The sequence below is a fragment of the Excalfactoria chinensis genome, chromosome 22, assembly GCF_039878825.1.
Source record: "Excalfactoria chinensis isolate bCotChi1 chromosome 22, bCotChi1.hap2, whole genome shotgun sequence".
NCBI classification, from domain to species: Eukaryota; Metazoa; Chordata; class Aves; order Galliformes; family Phasianidae; genus Excalfactoria; species Excalfactoria chinensis.
The window spans coordinates 699,334-717,554 of record NC_092846.1 but is presented as its reverse complement, the minus strand read 5'-3'; the positions used below and the strand labels follow the sequence as shown (position 1 = coordinate 717,554).

Below are 18,221 nucleotides of genomic sequence, written 5' to 3'. Positions count from 1 at the left end.
GAGGAGCGCGCGCCGCGATCACGCGCTGTCTAGACGTCATCTTTATGCGACGGAAGGAAGACGATAGAAGGGTGGGACATCCGGGAGCGCTCCTCCAATCAGCTCTGCAGAAGGCCGCTCGGTTGGCCAATGGGGAGCCAGGCGGGCGCGCGCGGCCCGCGGCGATGATCGAGCAGCAGAAGCGAAAGGCTCCGGGCGGCCCCGTCCCAGGCCCGGTCCCGGGTCCAGCTCCTGGTCCCGGCCCTGTCCCCGCTCCCGGCGCTGCCCCCGGCCCCACACCGGGTCCCGATCTCCCGCTCGTGCCCTCGGCGGCCAAACGGCCTCGCCATGACCCACCGGCGGCCGGCGGAGGGGGCGGAGGCGGCGGGCAACCCGCAGCCGGGGCTCTGCTGCAGTCGGTAAGGCCTGTGAGGGGGGGGAACGGAGAGGACCTTTTCCTTGTGCGCTCCGCTCCGGCTCCCCCTCACCTCTCCCCGTGTTCTCCCGCAGGGTCCCCCGCGCTGCTCCTCGCTGCAGGCGCCCATCATGTTGCTGTCGGGGCACGAGGGGGAGGTGTACTGCTGCAAGTTCCACCCCGGAGGAAACACTTTGGCGTCCGCTGGCTTTGACAGGCTGATCCGTGAGTAGCAGGACAGGCTTCACTAACCCCAGTGTAAAAAGAATTGACTTATAGCCTATTAAATTCCCCCATCTTTTGGTTTGAAACCACTTTCCTTTGTATAATCACAACATCTGCCCCTTCTTTCTTATAGCTTCCCTTTAGATACTGAAGGGCTGCTATCACACCTCCTAGAGCTTTCTCGAGGCTGCAGATCTCTCAGCCCTATGAGGGCAGGCTGAGGGAGCTGGGCTTGTTCAGCCTGGAGAAAAGAAGGCTGCAGGGTGACCTCATTGCAGCCTTTCAATACCTGAAGGGAACCTATAATCAGGAGGGGAGTCAACTCTTCGAAAGGGCTGATAATAGCAGGACTAGGGGAAATAGATTTAAGATGAAAGAGGGAAGATTTAGGTTGGATGTTAGGGGGAAGTTCTTTACTAGGAGAGTGGTTAGGCCCTGGAACAGGCTGCCCAGGGAGACTGTGGATGCCCCATCCTTGGAGGTGTTCAAGGCCAGGTTGGACGGGGCCCTGGGCAACCTGATCTAGTAAAGATGTATGTTTGGTGGCCCTGGTAGGCAGGGGGGTTGGAACTTAATGATCTTTGAGGTCCCTTCCAACCCGGGTCATTCTGTGATTCTGTAATTTGATGTATGTTGTTCACTTTCCTCTGTGCTGTTTCTCTAGTGCTATGGAATGTCTATGGGGACTGTGATAACTACGCCACCCTGAAAGGACACAGCGGGGCGGTCATGGAGCTGCACTATAACACGGATGGCAGGTAAGGGGCATGCTGGTAAATTCCTTCCCAATCCCCAATGTTTTTTGCTGGCCAGAGCCCTGCACAGCACCTCCTCATTGCTCCAGCCCAGCCAGCAGCCCTTGCAACAAACACTTGTACTGTTCCAGATTAGGAGTGGTGCCTGCTTGAAGCTGAGCATTGGCTCTGGAGCTGCTTGTGACATATGAATGCCTTTGGCTTCAGTCTTCAGAAATCTGAGTGCTCATGCTGATGATGGGGGAGACACTAGTTGCTTGGTGAGGGAAAGAAAACACTCATGTGTTTTGTTATCTCAGAAGTTTCTTCCACCTGTACCAGGAGGCTGCTGGACTTTTCTTTCTCTCTTCCCATCACAGACCGCATCTGAGGAGTCAGAAATCCTATCTGTAATTTTATATAGAAATGGGGTTTGGTAAAAGCACCTCCTCTGTATTTGTTCTACTGCCAATCAGCCTGCCATGAAAGATCACACTTGTCTTTGCATGTTGGGCATAGTTCTTAATAGTACTGGGGCCAATTTCATTTAGTATCTTTATCAGATCTTCATCAGATCCTGATGAAGAGTTTGAGTGCACCATCAGGAAACTAGCAGGTGACACCAAGTTGGGCTGGAGTGTTGCAGATAGATCTGGGTAGACTGAGTTGATGCTTTGAGTCCAGTCATGTGACATTCAACAAAGCTGAGTGCTGGGTACTGCACTTGGGTCACAACAACCCCATGCAGTGATATAGGCTCAGGGAGAGTGGCTGGAAGGGTGACATGTGGGGAAGGAACTGGGCAGTTTTAGAGAGCAGCAAGATCTCCTGCCAGCCCCCTTTCCTCCAGTCAGAACAACTTAGTTTCCCTCAGCAGCTGTAGCAAGAAGGACATCAGTTTTCAGGTGACAAGTTACAGGACGTGATCTTTTCAACCAGAATGAATGTCTGATTCAGTGGCGCGCTGCCACTTAATATTTCAAGCTGTGACATCAAGTCTGGAGAGTAAGAAAATGGGGTGGGAGAAAAGCTTCTGACATTGAGAATCTCACAGTGATTCTTCTCCGCAGCATGCTCTTCTCAGCATCCACAGACAAGACTGTGGCTGTGTGGGACAGTGAGACTGGAGAGAGAGTAAAGAGGCTGAAGGGCCATACCTCATTTGTGAATTCCTGCTACCCAGCAAGGCGAGGACCTCAACTTGTTTGTACAGGCAGTGATGATGGGACAGTGAAGGTCAGTATAAGGAGATAGTCTACAATGAAAATAAGGTAGGATCTCCAGGTTTCATGTTCCTGCCCATTTAAGTTGGTGGAATTCACCTTTTAGTTACTCTCATAGTTTTGTTATCAACAAACTTTTGATTCCAGAAAAGAAATTCAGTTCTTCCTGCTGTAATTTTTTCGGATGAAGGTTAACAAATTAGTTTACTCAACTGCACTTTTTCTGCTGAGCAACATTAATCAAACAAGTGAAACGCAAGCAGTTACTGAAATCTTTTATTCAACTGCCTTGTTCCCTCCTATTTTTCCTTAAAATCGGGGAATTCCCTATTGGAACAGGTTGCCCAAGGAGGCTGTGGATGCCCCATCCCTGCAGGCATTCAAGGCCAGGCTGGATGTGGCTCTGGGCAGCCTGGGCTGGTGGTTGGTGACCCTGCATATAGCAGGGGGTTGGAACTAGATGAGCATGGTGGGCCTTTGCAACCCAGGCCATTCTATGATTCTATGAAAGCACATGTGCTACTTCCTATATGTAAATTTTACAACCACAATGTCTTTTCAGCTGTGGGATATCAGGAAAAAAGCTGCTGTCCAGACATTTCAGAACACTTACCAAGTCTTGGCTGTAACCTTTAATGACACCAGCGATCAGATCATATCTGGGGGCATTGACAACGATATTAAGGTATGATGCTTGTGTCCTCATGTTTCTTTCCAACCACATTCACCTTTCCCATCCCATCAAAATTTGCTTTAGCAGCACACAAAATGCCTTGCTCAAGGACAAATGTAGTTAATTTTACTGTCATGAGAACTGCACTGACCCACAGTGTGCAACTGTCTTGATTTAAGGCCAGCAAACTCTGAGATAATTGTTCCAGGGCTGTCTGCCATGTGACTGGCCAAGCATCTTAGTGTCACACACTGCCACTGATATGGTATGCAAGCTCTTCTGGCAGCTGGTGCCCCTCACAGAGGCTCTAGAGCCATATATGTTGTACGCTAAAGAAAATTTGGTGACACATCCACGTTCTCTGACCCTTGCTTCAATAATTTACTTTGTCACCTGCTACTGTGGAAAGTTCTTATTTAAGAGCACGCTCAGTGTTTCATTTACTTGGTGGCTGAGATTCTCCAGATAGCTTCACAGTTCAGTCAGCCTTGCGGTCTTTTTAGCCTCAGTCTTACCTAGGCATGGGGAGCACATACTTGTCAGAGGGCCACCACTAAGTGTAGCACTGAAATGATTTCACTTCTGATTGCCCTTTGAATGGCAGTAACTGGTAGAGAAAGAACAGCATGAAATTTTGAAGATTGGATAACTGCTCCTCTGTGCCATGGGTCAGTGGAATTTGGGAGCTGAGGGAGCTAGGCCAGATTGAAAGGGAATCCTGCATACGTGAGCTGATGAAATTTAACTATTTTCTGCTGATGTGGTTGGACACATTAGGTAAGAAATGGGAAAAAAAAATTGCCCTTTAGAGGACAACGCATAACATTATAGCCTTATATTTTAGCCATCCAGACCTTACCCAACTGCAAGTGAAAAGTTATTCATCAGATGGCTGATCAGTACTTGCATGAAGTGGTTTGGAAAGAGCATTGCTAATGGTCTTGTCTGTCCATTCTAAGCCACAATTTTGTGTCTGCTGTCTGAAAGGTGTGGGACCTTCGCCAGAACAAGCTCACATACACCATGAGAGGACATGCAGACTCAGTGACAGGCCTCAGTCTGAGTTCAGAGGGTTCTTACCTGCTCTCTAACGCAATGGATAACACAGGTACGTCCTGCCAAATATGACAGCACAGCTGTGCAGACAACTTTGAAGAGCTGTGTGTGGCATCTCGGAAGGAGCAGCTGAAATTGATCAATGTGCTAAAACAGGAGAGTCAGGTGAAAAGATGGGTGGAACGCAGGCAGGGTCTGCAGAGAAAGCTTCAGTTCTCTTTGTTAGAACCGTGACAGTTACATCCTTTGTAGAGAAGGAGCAGCTGTATCAGAAAGGTTTGTCACGTCTCCCAAAGGGCGATGAGGACACGGGCTGTGGCACAAGTTATTTGCACAGGCAGTTGAACATAATCTTGGTCTGGCTTTTGTCAGAGTGGTTCGGCTGCTTCCCTGCAGCAGGGAATGACAGTGCTGTTTCCAAACTGCTCATCTCCCGTGTATGGGTGCTCAGTGAAGCTGATCTGATTAGAAAGTATGATCATGAAGTGTATTAGAATAAAGCAAATGCTCATGTGAGGAGACAGTGGCTCATTTGTGTAAAAGCTGTTTTGGATTTTTTCCCCTCCTATTGGGAGTGGTCTTAGTGTAATTATAAATGACTGCATTTTACCTTTCATATCAGGAAAGCTGTTGGTATCCTTTAGCTTCTGAGGAAACAGGCATGAAAAGAACAAGGAATGTGACCAGATCTTTGATCATTAGCAGCTGACCTTGCCCCCATAGCTCTGCTATCTCCAGCTAATTACTGTGTGCTCTGTTGCAGTTCGCATCTGGGATGTGCGACCGTTTGCCCCAAAAGAGAGATGTGTGAAGATTTTCCAGGGGAATGTGCATAATTTTGAAAAGGTGAGTATATTACAGACTGAAACACTCGTTCATACAACGTTGCCATGTTAACTTTCCTGTAAACAGTTTTTAAGTTCAACTTTAAACCAGCGAGGCTTTAATAAGGACTCGAAGAAACATTAACGCACAAAGTGAGATTCCAATTAAAGCTGTAGTAACGAAATTTCTTTGTTCACTTTGGCTATAATTAGCTGTAAATTAAGTATTTTCAACACTTACTGTCTGCGTTGTGTAAAATAACAAGGCACTGGATGTTTCCAGCAATAAAACAAAATCTTTAATTACTTTCTCATCTTTTGAAGAGGGATCATTAAAGTAGTGCTCTTGATACTTAAAGTCTTGTAGTGATTTTACTTGAACTGGAAGGGAAAAGCTAAATCTTCTTCGGAAATGGAACTGTGCCTATTGTTTTGTTTTGTCTTAGAATCTTCTGAGGTGCTCCTGGTCCCCAGATGGGAGTAAGATAGCAGGGGGATCTGCTGACAGGTGAGTTATCACCGTGTTTCTCTGTTACTGTCAATGCCAAACCATTTTTGCAATCACTCCTGAAATGAGCCTGGATTGTCTCTAAAATGAATATGAAGAGCCAGAGTTGTGCATGGAGGTGTGAAGACCCAAACAACCCCCTGTGGTAATCTGTGAGCATTGTCTGCAGCAATGATAGCAGAGATGTGTTCATATCTCCTTTGCGTCAGCGGAGGAGCACTATATGGTTGTAAAATCCCTATTACTGTTGTCAGAAACCTTCTAGAGAGCTCCATTTCTGCTTGTGTTCAGTCACTGCATCCAACAGATGGACAAGCAGATGACGGGAGCGTAGCTGGCAGCATGCGAGGTCTCTTGCAGTCATAGCAGCAAACTCATGTGAGACTTCTCCAAAGGCAAAGATTCTGGCAGAACGCTGCAGATTTTGTGCTGATAATGACCACAAGTATCAGTCAAAGCTAGCAGGGAGCACCGGTGGCGTTCTGAGGATCGTTTGTGATCCTTACTTAATTAACAGGTGTGAGGAAATTAAGTCCTGTCTAAATTAGCACATATCTGACTTATTTAAATGAGAGATTCTGTAGACTGGAGTAACCAAAGGGTAAACTGGGCAGAAGGAGGAGGGCAGCAGAGGGTCCCTGCCAGACACTGAAGGTCGCCATGAAGGATACCAACCTGCTGGAGCAGATCCAGGTGCACTCTCAGTGACATGGAGACAGGAATTCCTGCAGGCCAGAGTCCAAGGCATGGAACAGCAGTAATCAGCAAATTAATGAGCTTCTGATAGACGATAGGGAGAGCTTTAGCTCTTACTGTGCAGATATAGTGGGGCCAGCTGTCACAGCTGGCAGCTGAGACATGACCCTTCTTTGCAGTCCCACTGGGCTGCAGCAGCAGTGCATGAGGTGATGAATACCTGTTCCTTCATGGCTGGTCCCAGTGTGGGCAGCATGACATGGTGAAGTGGGGCTTGAAATATTAGGCCATTAGGTTAGTTCCGCAGATGCTGATGTAGCTTTGTGGTCTGACAGCAGCTTTGCTGTGGAATTCTTGATGAAGAGCACACAGCCAGGTCCTGGGGTGGGTTAGATAAGGCCACTCAGGTCTTTCTGCTATCTCTGAGTTTTTAAGTTTGTTTTATTAGTAGTATTATTACTATTATGAGAAGGAGCATCTGCTGGGAAAGCAAAGCAAGATTAAAAGTTTCCTTTGTCTGCATAAAAGATAATTCCCCAATGGTTACTCTGTTGCTCTGTATTATGTGGAGTGTGTGTGACAATTAGCTGATTATTTTTTTCACTGTGAGCCTTTCAGAAGGGTTGTTGTAAAATCAGCTGCTTCATGCTTTGCTGCTTTACCATACCAAAGTAAAAACATTACAGCACAATTCTGTACTGAAAGTGCCTGATACGATTCTTACCTGCTGGATAATAGCTGTGCTTGAAAAAATGCTGCTTTAAATGATATTCACGACTGAAATGGGATGCTCCATTTTTTTTTTTCCCTTTAAGAAAATAAGATAAGGAGTAATGCCAGCCTGAAAATGAACGCCATTGGAAAAGTCTGTGTTGGTATTCAGTGTCTTCTCTGTTTAACCAACAAGGGTCACGAAGGTTCAGTGCTTTTTGGGGCCAGAAAAGAAGTTAATTTCTGTTTCAACTAAGAGGGGCCTAATTGTAAAAGCAAATGTTGGTCTTCACGAGGTGTGCAAAGCACTGACAGAGTGGAAGAGCAGTTGGAGTGGTGGCACTCAGTGCTGGTGGCATTGCATAAACCCAGAGTGGTCTCACTTTGATATTCAGAGCCTGAGTTACATGCAGGGCTGTGAAAGGACCATTGATCCTGAGCACGTTTCACTTCACACAGCTGAGGTGTATTGATGCATAGTGGCATTTGCAATGGCCTTCCTTTGGAGGGCTGTAACTGTAGGTTGCTTTTACACGTGTTCTCTTGCCTGCTGTGCCTCATGCCCTCACCCTCTGCAGCATCCCCTGTGAGCAGCCGCATTGATGTCTCTAGAGCACATGTGGCAGAGCTGCTCTCCACACTGAACTCCACCAATTACTGCTCTGCCATTTTCCTTTCCTTCCCCTGACAGATTTGATTTCAGATGCCACTCACTTATCTAAAGAGCAAGACGAGAAGGCAGTAGGAGCGTAATGCAGAACTGGCAGCTTTCCCAACCCACTGACATTTTTTCTGAAGAGCTGTGAACCTTGTAACAAATGACATTCCATGTTAAGTCTGGGAGGGAGGCTGTGCAGGTGGGATGCAGCATTGTTTTGCCTGATTGTGGTCTCCTCCATACCCAGGGTCAGAGCATCGCTTTGCTCCCCAGTGGATATGGTGTAGTGACACCCATGGGGGACAGCAGGGATGTGGTAGGGACAGGCTGTGTTCTACAGCACAAAAGGTGCCTTTACTCCCCCATTTGGAGACCAGAAGGGTAGTCTGAGCACTGCCTGGTGCCAGCAGTTTATTTCTGACCCACTGCTCATGCTGTGCCATCAGTGCTGTCCTTCAGCCAAGGTGAGACACGCGGGCAGGACCTGCAGCGGTGCAGCACAGCGACCCGCAGGAGATTAATCAAAGGGCTGGATGCAATCTGATCGGCCCCCTAATAAATGCTGCCAAGTGAGTGATGACTTTAATGGTGTTGCAGGAAGAAATCCATACATAAAGGTTGTTGTCTGGGAGGGATTGTGCTATAGCAGGGACTGGGGGGGGAACACCCAGACTCCTCCTCACTGCTTGCCTGCCAGCCTGAACTGAGAGCCCCTGTGGTGCTTTCAGGGAGGTATTTGCAAGAGGAAGAGTTGTTGTGATGCTCCATGTGTCACTAAGCCCACTGTGTTGCTGTTGTGCTGAGGGTCTCCGTGGCCTCATCAATCTCAGTGCTGCAGTGCTGAGACAGCAGAGAAGCTTTTAACACAGAACTGACATGTCAGCTCCTACCTACTCAGACCTTTGCTCCTTTTAATTCAGCAGTGCAGCATTTTGCTCCTGACAGGCTCCTTGTTTATCCATGCTAACAGCTGTGGTTATTACAGCCTGGGTGGTGAACCGTTGCAGGAAGCAGCCGTTGGTGTGGGAGGTGGCTACTCTCCCTTTACAAATGCTTGCTCTCATAATGACTGTCTTGTAGGTTTGTCTATGTGTGGGACACCACATCCAGGAGGATTTTGTACAAGCTGCCAGGCCACGCGGGGTCAGTGAACGAACTGGCTTTCCATCCAGAGGAACCTATTAGTAAGTCCTCCCCAAATCAAGTCAGCTGAGGAAATAGATTCAGAGCTGGCTGTATGCTGGTCTTCCATAAAACAGCACAAATAGTGTTGGTGGCCCAGATCCCAAGTATCAAAGAACTGGGGGAAAGAAGTCCACTGCAGCCTGGAGCCAAGCCCTGGGCTGAGCAGTGAGGCTCTGCTTGTGGGCCTGGGTGACCAGCAGTGCTGTGGGGGTCTGGCCGTCAGCTGCAGGCAGCTGTGAGCTACTGCTGCTTCCAGGGGCCATGGAAAAAGACTTTGTGATACTTGGGTTTGGTATAACCATGTATTTGCTGACCACATGATAACAGTTCGAGAAGTATAGTAGATACCCTATACTGGAAACATACCTCCAGGCTTATATATATATTATTATAGTATAGTACTATACTACAGGGGACAAATGAGGCTCTTTGTGCAGAGTTTTTTGTCATCATCCCAGAAGTGTTCTGCTCCAAGGCCAAGGTGTGGCACTGTGTATCAGTGGTGGGTGAGAAGATGCTCCTGGTGGCTTTCTCAGAGCAGTTACGGTGCCATAGCTGAGACCAGACTTGGTGTTGCTTTCTTAGCACAGTCTGTGGCCCAAGGAGGACCACAGGGCACTGTTTGTTTCTATGGAAACACTCACACCATCAGCCAGGTCATCACATTGCTTCAGCCAAAAATTGACATAAGTCAACCCTGAAGGGAAGCCAAGAGCTCAGTGGTGCTGAGCATGACAGTCTGCAGCAGCCTGGGGGTGGGGATTCAAGGCAGTGAGTTATGGGTTTGTTCCTTGGTTATTCATTGCTCTGTCTTCAGATCAGAGACTGTGCTGGAAGAGCAGAGCCATCTCTCCGCTTTGGAGCGGATTGTTTGTAATTGTGTTCTGCTGAGCTCCTCTTTGTGAATCAATCACTCATCTGAAAGTAAAGATTAAAAGCCATGCCAGTCATGGCATGCGAGTTGTGCAGTTGATTCCTATTAACATCTGGGAATGTTAATCATGTAACTGTCTCCACCCATCGCATGTTATACATCTGCATGGGAGGGCATGCTGAGCAAAATGACTGACTTTGGTCTGCCAGCTTCATGCACTCCCCCCCACACACACACATCTCTCATAGACTTGAATGAAATTGTTCCCAGGGTCAAGAACAGAGCTCTGATGGAGTTGTCGTCACCTTAACACTTGTGCTCTGAATGCACTCAACAGCCTTTTAGTCCTTCTGCATTAGGGCTGTTCCAGCTGAGTGCAGCTGCATTTTGCCTCTGTTCTGATGACAGCGGCATGGCCAGGCTTTCCCAGCCAGTTTCTGCCCTCTAGTGGCACGTGGTCCTGGTGGCTGTGCCTGATTCACAACCTGAATGCTCACTGCAAGCAAAATAACATTGCAGGATGTTTGAGAGCATTAACAGCATGTTTATGTGTCTCTCTTTAGTGTTTTAATGCTCAGACATTACAGGCAGCGTGCCTTTATGTCTGTCTTGGGGCAAGGGAATGGCAGCCAGAACGTGCAGCGTGTGCTGAGATGTCAGTGGTAATCCCATGAAGCATTTTTTGGGGAGCAAATGAGCTCTGGCTCTATAGATAACTTACAGGCAGCAGCTAAATCCACACGGTGTGTCATCAATGGAGGTTTCAGACTGATTTTTGTATTCCTCCCTCCCCCTCTCTCCCGCAGTACTCTCTGCATCCAGTGACAAGAGGCTGTACATGGGGGAGATCCAGTGAAGCTGAGAAGATGCTGTGATTCGTGCCCTTGAAGTCCCTGGTTTACAGAAGTAGGATTGACTTGCTTCTCGCTGGTGCCAGCCCCTTCACACTCGTGGTAATGGGAAAACATTGAAGCAGCTCGATGAAGCATCACAGGCTGCAGTGTCTGCATTGGCCCTGCTGTACAGCTTGGGATTTTTCCCCTTTTGGGGAAGAAGGAAAACTTAGGATTGAATTGGTTTTGAATTTGGCTGTACAACGGGCTACTAAACCCTTACCCAGATCACTTGAAATTTGTATAATTTGTTTCAATTCCATTTGTGGTTTGTATATTCCCTGTCTGGTTTCTCTTGGTTGTTTTTATACGGTCAAACTGAAATAGACACCTTTTTACAAGAACTGCGTGGATGGAATTTATTGTTCTGCTTTACTTTTCTACTGTACGGTACTAAATCAAAGCCCTCACTCATATATAACCCAGGGAAAACGTAGACTTGAACTTCAGAAGAGCAGCTTTATTTTTTATTCATGGCAATAAAAATGACCACACTGGAAATAATTGTCAGGCTACTGCTGAATTCTATTTTCTTGGTTTGAGTAGGGCCAGCCTTCTGCTATAAATAAATGGAAAAGGAATGAGTTCAGGACTCAGCAGTGCAGAGCTGGGCTGGTTGCATATCCCCTCCTGCTGACCAGGCTGACTGGGATGGAGCAGCTTGTCATGTTGGGTGCATGTTGTACATTTACCGCAGTGGGCATCAAGATTTTATATAGGAGAAAACAATATCCCTTCCAGCAATTTAAGCTCCTTCCCTTCTGGCTTATTCCCACCATTCCATGGTCAGGTCTGTGCCGCACAGGTTTCTGTTCTGAACGTGTCCATCCCTGTTTCTTGCCAACAGATATTTTGTCCTTTTTCACCCCTTTTTCCCCCTTTGCTGCCATAGCTCAGGTTGTGTCAGGTGTTGCTCACCTCTCACTGGCTCTCTGTCCTGTCCTGAAGGAGGGCTGCACATCGGGTGGGATGATGAACTTGAGTTGCTCCCACTCCAGGACTGTCCCTCTGCTGCAGCCATAAGGAGGTATTTAAGAGGTGGAAAATTGTTGCAGTTCACGCAGTAGAATGGGAAGAAGTTCCTCTGACTGCATTTCTTGTCCCTGTTCTCACTGTGGAGAGAGCAGAAAAGCTGGAGGATGGTGCACTTGAGGCTGGAATGGATGGAGAAGCTTTAAAGGAGGGTCAGAAGTGTGGCTGCCCTTCCCGAGGAGGCAGAGTGGACGTGGGGTGGGTATGTGACGCTGCTTTGTCACCATCACCTGGAATGGTTCCTGTCCTGGCACTGTGTCCTTATTTCAGGGATGCAGGAAACCATCAGCTGTGACGGCTACAGAGCTGGGCTGAAGGATTCAAGCACCTCCACACCGAGCAGAGCTCCAGCTTCAAATCCAGTAAGGATCATCTCCTTGCACCTCCCAGCAGGAGCAGCAGGTATGATCAGTCCATACCAACCCTGTGAGCTGGACCGTGGCACTGCTGCACTCCAGGACTCTGTGTTGGCAAAGCTGCTGCTGCTGCCCGTGCCTGCAGCCTGCCCCACATCGGGACCCCGCTGAGGTTGGGGCCGACAGGTGGGGTGAGGAGGAGGATGGTGCAGACGGGGGAGGGACTTGTCACCAGATGGTGGTGAATGGATGCATCTGAACACAAACAACTCACCCTCCAGCTGAAGAGGCAGGCAGAGAGAGCTGGAGGCAGGGGGAAGATTTATTTTTAACTCTGCAGAGTATTAAATAACATGCCCTGGAACGCGTGTGAATGAGAGCAGGGGGCCCGGCTGGGAGTGCCAGATCTCAGGCCAGCTCCTGTGCCTTGTGCTCTGCGATGGGGCTGCTCAGCCAGGAGCAGTCAGGCACGTGCATGTGGTGTTTTGTGGGCCCTATTATAATCCTTGAGGATTATTTTGTTGATTATTGTTGTTTTAGCTGAATAAATGTATGCCTAAGTGTCCGAGGAAAGAGACTCAGGGCTTGGCTGGTGGTGACAAAATAATAACTGCTTTATTTCCTCACTTGTGTTTGTTTAAGGGAAGAAAAAAGGGTGTTTTTTTTTTTTTTCCCCTTAATTAGTAAAGGAGGAACTTGAAGTGAAGCTGGAGAGAGGCATCTCCTGCATCCCCCAATCACCCAGGGATGGCCAGGTTTAAACCTACCTTGTCCTCCAGGATAAAAGATGCAGCCAAGGCTCTGGCTTTAACTGCACAAAGGGAAAGGAAATAGGGAACAAAGCAGAGGTGTGAGCCTGCCTGGTGTGCCTTGCATGTGGGCTGTGGTGCAGCACCCTGGGGTCTGGCAGCACCCTGGGATGCTCAGTCCTGGCTGGTGGTTGTGACTATGGGATGCTCAGCAGCTCAGGGAATCAGTGCAGGCATCCACACAGCCATGACCCAGATCAGGGGAGTGATCTGGATTAACACTAATCCCTCCACCCCAAGGAGTGCAAGCCCTGCCATGGGGCAGGATTGCTTTCAGGTCATCTCCTCCCTAAACAGACCAGGAGGGCCCAGCAGTGCCACCCGAACACGAGCAAACTGACTGCAGCAATGAGTGCTCTTCTCTCCTGCATCCCTGGAGAGAGCTGGAAGCTGATTTAGGAGCGGCACCCACCTGCTGGTAATGGGACACGTGCTCAGTGAGCTGTGACCAGCCCCGTCCTTGCAATTTGTGGATTTAATCTAATTTGCTCAGGGGGTTGGAAGGGTGGTGAGTGAACGCAGGTCCTGGCAGTTAACAGCCCCCGGGGGGGCACTGGGAGCAGTGCGAGTTTCATGCTCTGCAGAGCCATATTCCTGCAGTAGGAGCACAGGCACAGCTCCACGCTGCCTCCATGGGGGGGTTCAGCCCCTCGGGCTCAGTGCTGGCCCTGGGGGCATGCTGGAGGTGGGTTGGGGTATGGCCATAGGAAATCCTTTGTGCAAGGGGCTTGCTGCTGAGCTGAGGCCTTACATGTGCAGCATGCATGCATCCGTGCACACATTGCATTTCCACACATATGTACACATGCACATGTATATATGCACATATGCATGCATACCAATGCTTACAGACATTTTCTCTACACTGGAGCACTGTGAGCTCCAGGGCACACAGCAGCAAGCCATTAAAGGCATAATCCAAGCACGGAGAAAATTGTTTTCTTAAACAGGTTTATTCCTCCAAGGGACGTCTTTGCTTGAGAGATTTCCACTATAAATTAAATCTGCCCCATGATCCAGATAAACGGCTGTGAGCCTCACAGCACTGCGTGGCTATCCCCACTCTGCTCCTGGACCTTGATGCCATGTCACCCTTTGGAGGGCAGAGCCCCCTGGATGGAGGCATGGGATCCTACAGGGTGCAATGTGGGTAACCCAGCCCTGCTTCATCCCCACCTGCCCCACTCATTGCTTCCCCTTCCCTCCTCCAGCCCTTTCCACACCTTTATCCATTGCTGCTCCTAATGAATTTTGGTAACGATAGTTTCTAAAAGAATAGAAAACAATTATTTGCTCTGTTGGGGGATTAGATGATATTTAGTCTCTATTTAATAGAAAACTAATTAAATTACACGAGAAACTGAATAGAATTTTTGTGTTAATTATGAATTTTGCAAGCTACAAAGGCTAAATGATGATGGATTCTGTAATCTGCCGTGCTTTCAGCGAGGCACTGAGATAAGATGACAGCTGAGAAAGAATGGAAAGAATGCATTTTAATTTCTATATCGATTCAATAACAGCTGGCTGAACAGCGATCCATTAATGGTGATCTGCAGGAGCTGACGTTGACTGGCAGGCTGACAGCTAATTATGTTAAAACTGGGGACACAGTGGTTAAATAGATGTGTATGTGCTCCTGGAGGAGGCTGGGGAAGCGGTGGTGCCCTGTGTGTTAGGTTTGCTCCATCTCTTCCCTTTGCCCTGCATGGGCAGGTTGGGATGCAGGATGCTGGGTGCCAGGTGTCCCTTAGGGGTTTGAGCCAGTGGGGTTTAGGGACAGGTGAAATGAGGGAGTGGGTGGTTGGGGTTTGGATCAGCCACTGTGCCTCCACCTGTGCTGGAGGTGCTATCTCCAGGCTGCTGTCTGGCATCCTGAGCTTGGTGCCCAGGTTTAGGCTGCCCATCACAGGCAGCATCCCTGACCCTAGGGCTGGGACAGCTCTGATCCCAGGGCTGGAGCATCCCTGATCCCAGGGCTGGGACATCCTTTATCCTGATGCTGGGATATCTCTGCTCCTAGGGCTGAAACATCCCTAATCCTGGAGCACCTCTGCTCCCAGTAACTGGCTGAGCCCTGGTGCCCATCACACAATGCTGGGCTGCAATGCGACCCACCTTCTCCCTTCCACCTGCAGGACTGCTCTGCCATTCTGACCTCTTGTTAATTAGGGGCTCATTAACATGAATACAGGAGAACTTCAGCCCTGACATGTGCGTATGGTGGCTGCTCCACCACAACTGAGCTGCCCATCAGCCTGCTGGGGGCATTTAGCCCGAGCAGAGTGCAAAGTGCAAACCCATTCCCCACTAAAGGCACTGCACTGTGTTTTGGGGGGAGCTGCACTACTGCCTCACTGGATCAATGCTCTGCTGGGAGCATCAAGCAAGGGAATGCATGTGGGAGCCCCAATAACCCTCAGGGTTTCACCTGTGCCTGCACGGCAAAGGCACAGAGATTTGCATGTGTTTACTCTGCTCTGATTTGCATAATGGATGGGAATAAATATCTTCTCCCTGTCTCCATAACACAGATAGATGGATCCCCTTCAATGATTTGTTGGCCAATAAACACACCAAAATGATCATTCTGTCTTGTTCCAGCGGGCCGCTTGGTGCCATCAATTACTGCCCTGGATCCTATGGGATGCTTACAGGGCTTTGGCTCAGCAGGGCTGCCATCCTCTGGGGATGTCCCCAAGCCCCCACTGCTGCCCATGGGTGACACCACAGTCCTTAGCACAGATTTGGTGCTATTTACCCCCAATTTCTTTTGCTGGCCAGCCAGATGTCAAATAAGACTTTGTGCAGCCAAAGGAGTGATCCCACGTGGCTCCTCATACCCTGGGGATGCAGAGCTTGGCCAGGCCCTGCACCTGGTGGCCACTGAAGGGGCAATGACCTTATTGATGCTTTGTGGTCCTGGGGATGCTCCCAGTGTCAGTGCTGACAGATCACTGTTAGGACAGCAAAGACTCATGGGGGACATCCAGTTGCTTGGGCTGTGGGGCTGACAGAAGTTTTGCTTGAGTAGCCATCGGAAGCCAAGCATTGGGTAACCCATCCATCTGGGCTGGGAAAGACCTTCAGCATCATCGCTCTAACCGTTAACTGGACCCACTGGGTAACCCACATTGTCAGTTCATCTAGGCTAGGAAAGAGCTTCAAGATCATCATCTCCAACCATTAACCGGACCCATTGGGTAACCCATACCATTGACCCACCTAGGCTAGAGAAGACCTTTGAGATCACCAACTCCAACCAATAACCTACTGGATAACATACCATAGATTCATCAAGGTAGGAAAAAATCCTTTAAGATCATCAGCTCCAACCACTGACCTGACCTTCGGGGTAACACAGCACATACATTTGAAAAAGACCTTCAAGAGCCTCTTGGTATTTCTACATTCCCTCCTTGCAATCCATCCCATGGGGCCTGGAGCCACAGGAATGCTGTGCCCCTAATGAGGGGCAGTGAGCACATGCTGTCATCCCCCACACACCACATTTCCATTTGAAAAAGGCAGCAATATTGAAAAAGAATGGCTTTCCACGAACAATGAGTCTGGTGTACATCAAAGCACTTATCTTCACAGCTTCCTCCCGTCTCCATGAATGAATAATGTGACCCTGATTTTATTTCCTCCTAATATCTCCTCCTGTCGTTCGCGTGTCGTCTCTTTTCTTTCTTCCTCCCTCCCCAAATATAAGATAAAATGAAAGCAAAAGATCACGGGTGTGGATGGAGGGTGGCAAAGCAGAGCAAGCTCAGCCCTTCCTCACCCGCTCGCAAATGAAGTTATCTCCTTGCCTTCTAGGGAAGCAGCCTGACATGCTATATTGACCTTTTTAATCTAAAATTGATTCCTTGCAAAACTCCACCTGGTCGAGAGCCAGGCAGGATCTCAGCCCCGTTGTGTTGGTTTTATCACTCTCATTATTTTCCATCAGCACGTTTTGCTTTCCTCTGGTGTTTACTGGAGCCTTTGCCCCTTGCACTGATGGGGAGGGCTGAGCAGAGCGCGTCAGGCTTGTAATTGTCAACAAAGCACTGAGTCAGTGGGGACCTCACTGGTGCTGACCTATGGGGTGAAGTCCCTTCGCCCCTCGTCCCTCCTCTGCTTACATCCAGGAGCACTGCCACCTTTTCCAGCACCCTCAGTTTGTATTCAGCCACTTCCCCTGGGCACTGCCCTGTGAGCATACCAAAGCTGCATATCTCCTACAAGCCCCATCCTTTGGCCATTCCCGGACCTCCCAGAACACTCATGTGGGGGCACATGGCAGCACACAGCACTGGGGCAGGGGGAAATTCCCACTGCAGGATGACAAAACACCTCCAGGAGGGGTGGATCCAGCAGGCTGGTGTGTGGGGGTGTTTGCTTAGGCAGACTTTGGATGTGCTGGGTTGGACCTGCACCCACACCTAAATGCATCTGCAAGACTGTGGCCCATCAGATCCAGAGCTGAGATGTTCTGCTGACAAAACACGTGCAGTTTCAGTAGATGCTTTGTTGTAAAAATCAGGGCTGAAGAAAAGAAATGCACAGAACTGTAAAGCACTGAACTGTCCCCAAGTCCTTCTGCTGGGTGGCATTTCAGGGAGAGATTTCAAAAGCTCTGGGAAAGCACCATCCCAAAGCACCATCCCAGCTATTCCTTGACAGCTTTGTACTCTCCGCTCCCCCAGGTGTGCTGTGGAAAAAGAACAAAGGCAGGCAGGGCTGGTGGCAGCTTGGGCCGAACCCAGCCTCGTGTGCTCCCACCTCCCTGCCCAAACCTCCCAGACAGAAGCCAGCTGAGAGCAGAGGCCCAAAGCCAGGCGGCTGGGTGCTGGACAGAGGTCACTCCCAACCATGGGGAGCTGTGCGTGCTCTGCACGGTGCGGTGGCTTTGCTCGCAATGCTGTGTCTGTCCTCTCTGCAAAACGAGATGCTGCCCTGGCATGGCCACCCCAGGGAAGGTGACTATGGGGTCCCTGCGCTCAGACTGCAGGCACCACCCGCACACAGCCCGCAAGGCCGGCGGGGGGAGGGGGGGGGGGGGGAGGAAGCACTTCCCCAACCCTTAACAAATCGAGCTCTCATCCAACAACAAAAGCAAAAAATAAAAAAATAAAAAATTCCGCAATTGAAAAAGACCAAATACCGATGCTACCGAAAGGCGGACGCGAGCAGCAGCCGCGCCTTATCGTTGGTTGCGGGAGGCGGCTCCGCTCCCGGTTTCCCCCGACTGCCCGGAAGCCGCGAAGGGCTCACAGCAGGCGCGGCGTGCCCGGCCGCACCGCCCCCTGCCCGGCCGCGCCGCCCGCCGGGCCCCGCTGGGAGCGCGGGTGGCCCTTATTCCGGTGGCCGCCGCCCGCCCTG

At 49.5% G+C, this 18,221-nt stretch overlaps 1 protein-coding gene across 1 annotated transcript; it reads left to right on the top strand.

Moving 5' to 3' along the window:
• Positions 1–86: 86 nt before the first annotated feature.
• Positions 87–11,152, top strand: SNRNP40 (small nuclear ribonucleoprotein U5 subunit 40). Its single transcript, XM_072355475.1, has 10 exons — positions 87–398; positions 490–619; positions 1,284–1,377; positions 2,424–2,589; positions 3,139–3,261; positions 4,237–4,357; positions 5,069–5,151; positions 5,576–5,637; positions 8,783–8,886; positions 10,568–11,152. The coding sequence occupies exons 1-10, from the start codon at positions 165–167 to the stop codon at positions 10,615–10,617; spliced, it is 1,167 nt and encodes a 388-aa protein (XP_072211576.1). The 5' UTR covers positions 87–164; the 3' UTR covers positions 10,618–11,152.
• The last annotated feature ends 7,069 nt before the right edge of the window (positions 11,153–18,221 follow it).

Bases quoted from the DNA above. Each gene is read 5' to 3' on its own strand.
- SNRNP40 (XM_072355475.1), top strand. From the start codon at position 165: ATGATCGAGCAGCAGAAGCGAAAGGCTCCGGGCGGCCCCGTCCCAGGC. The intron at 1,378-2,423 runs GTAAGGGGCATG...TCTTCTCCGCAG, and splicing joins CACTATAACACGGATGGCAG to CATGCTCTTCTCAGCATCCA. The intron at 2,590-3,138 runs GTCAGTATAAGG...ATGTCTTTTCAG, and splicing joins GTGATGATGGGACAGTGAAG to CTGTGGGATATCAGGAAAAA.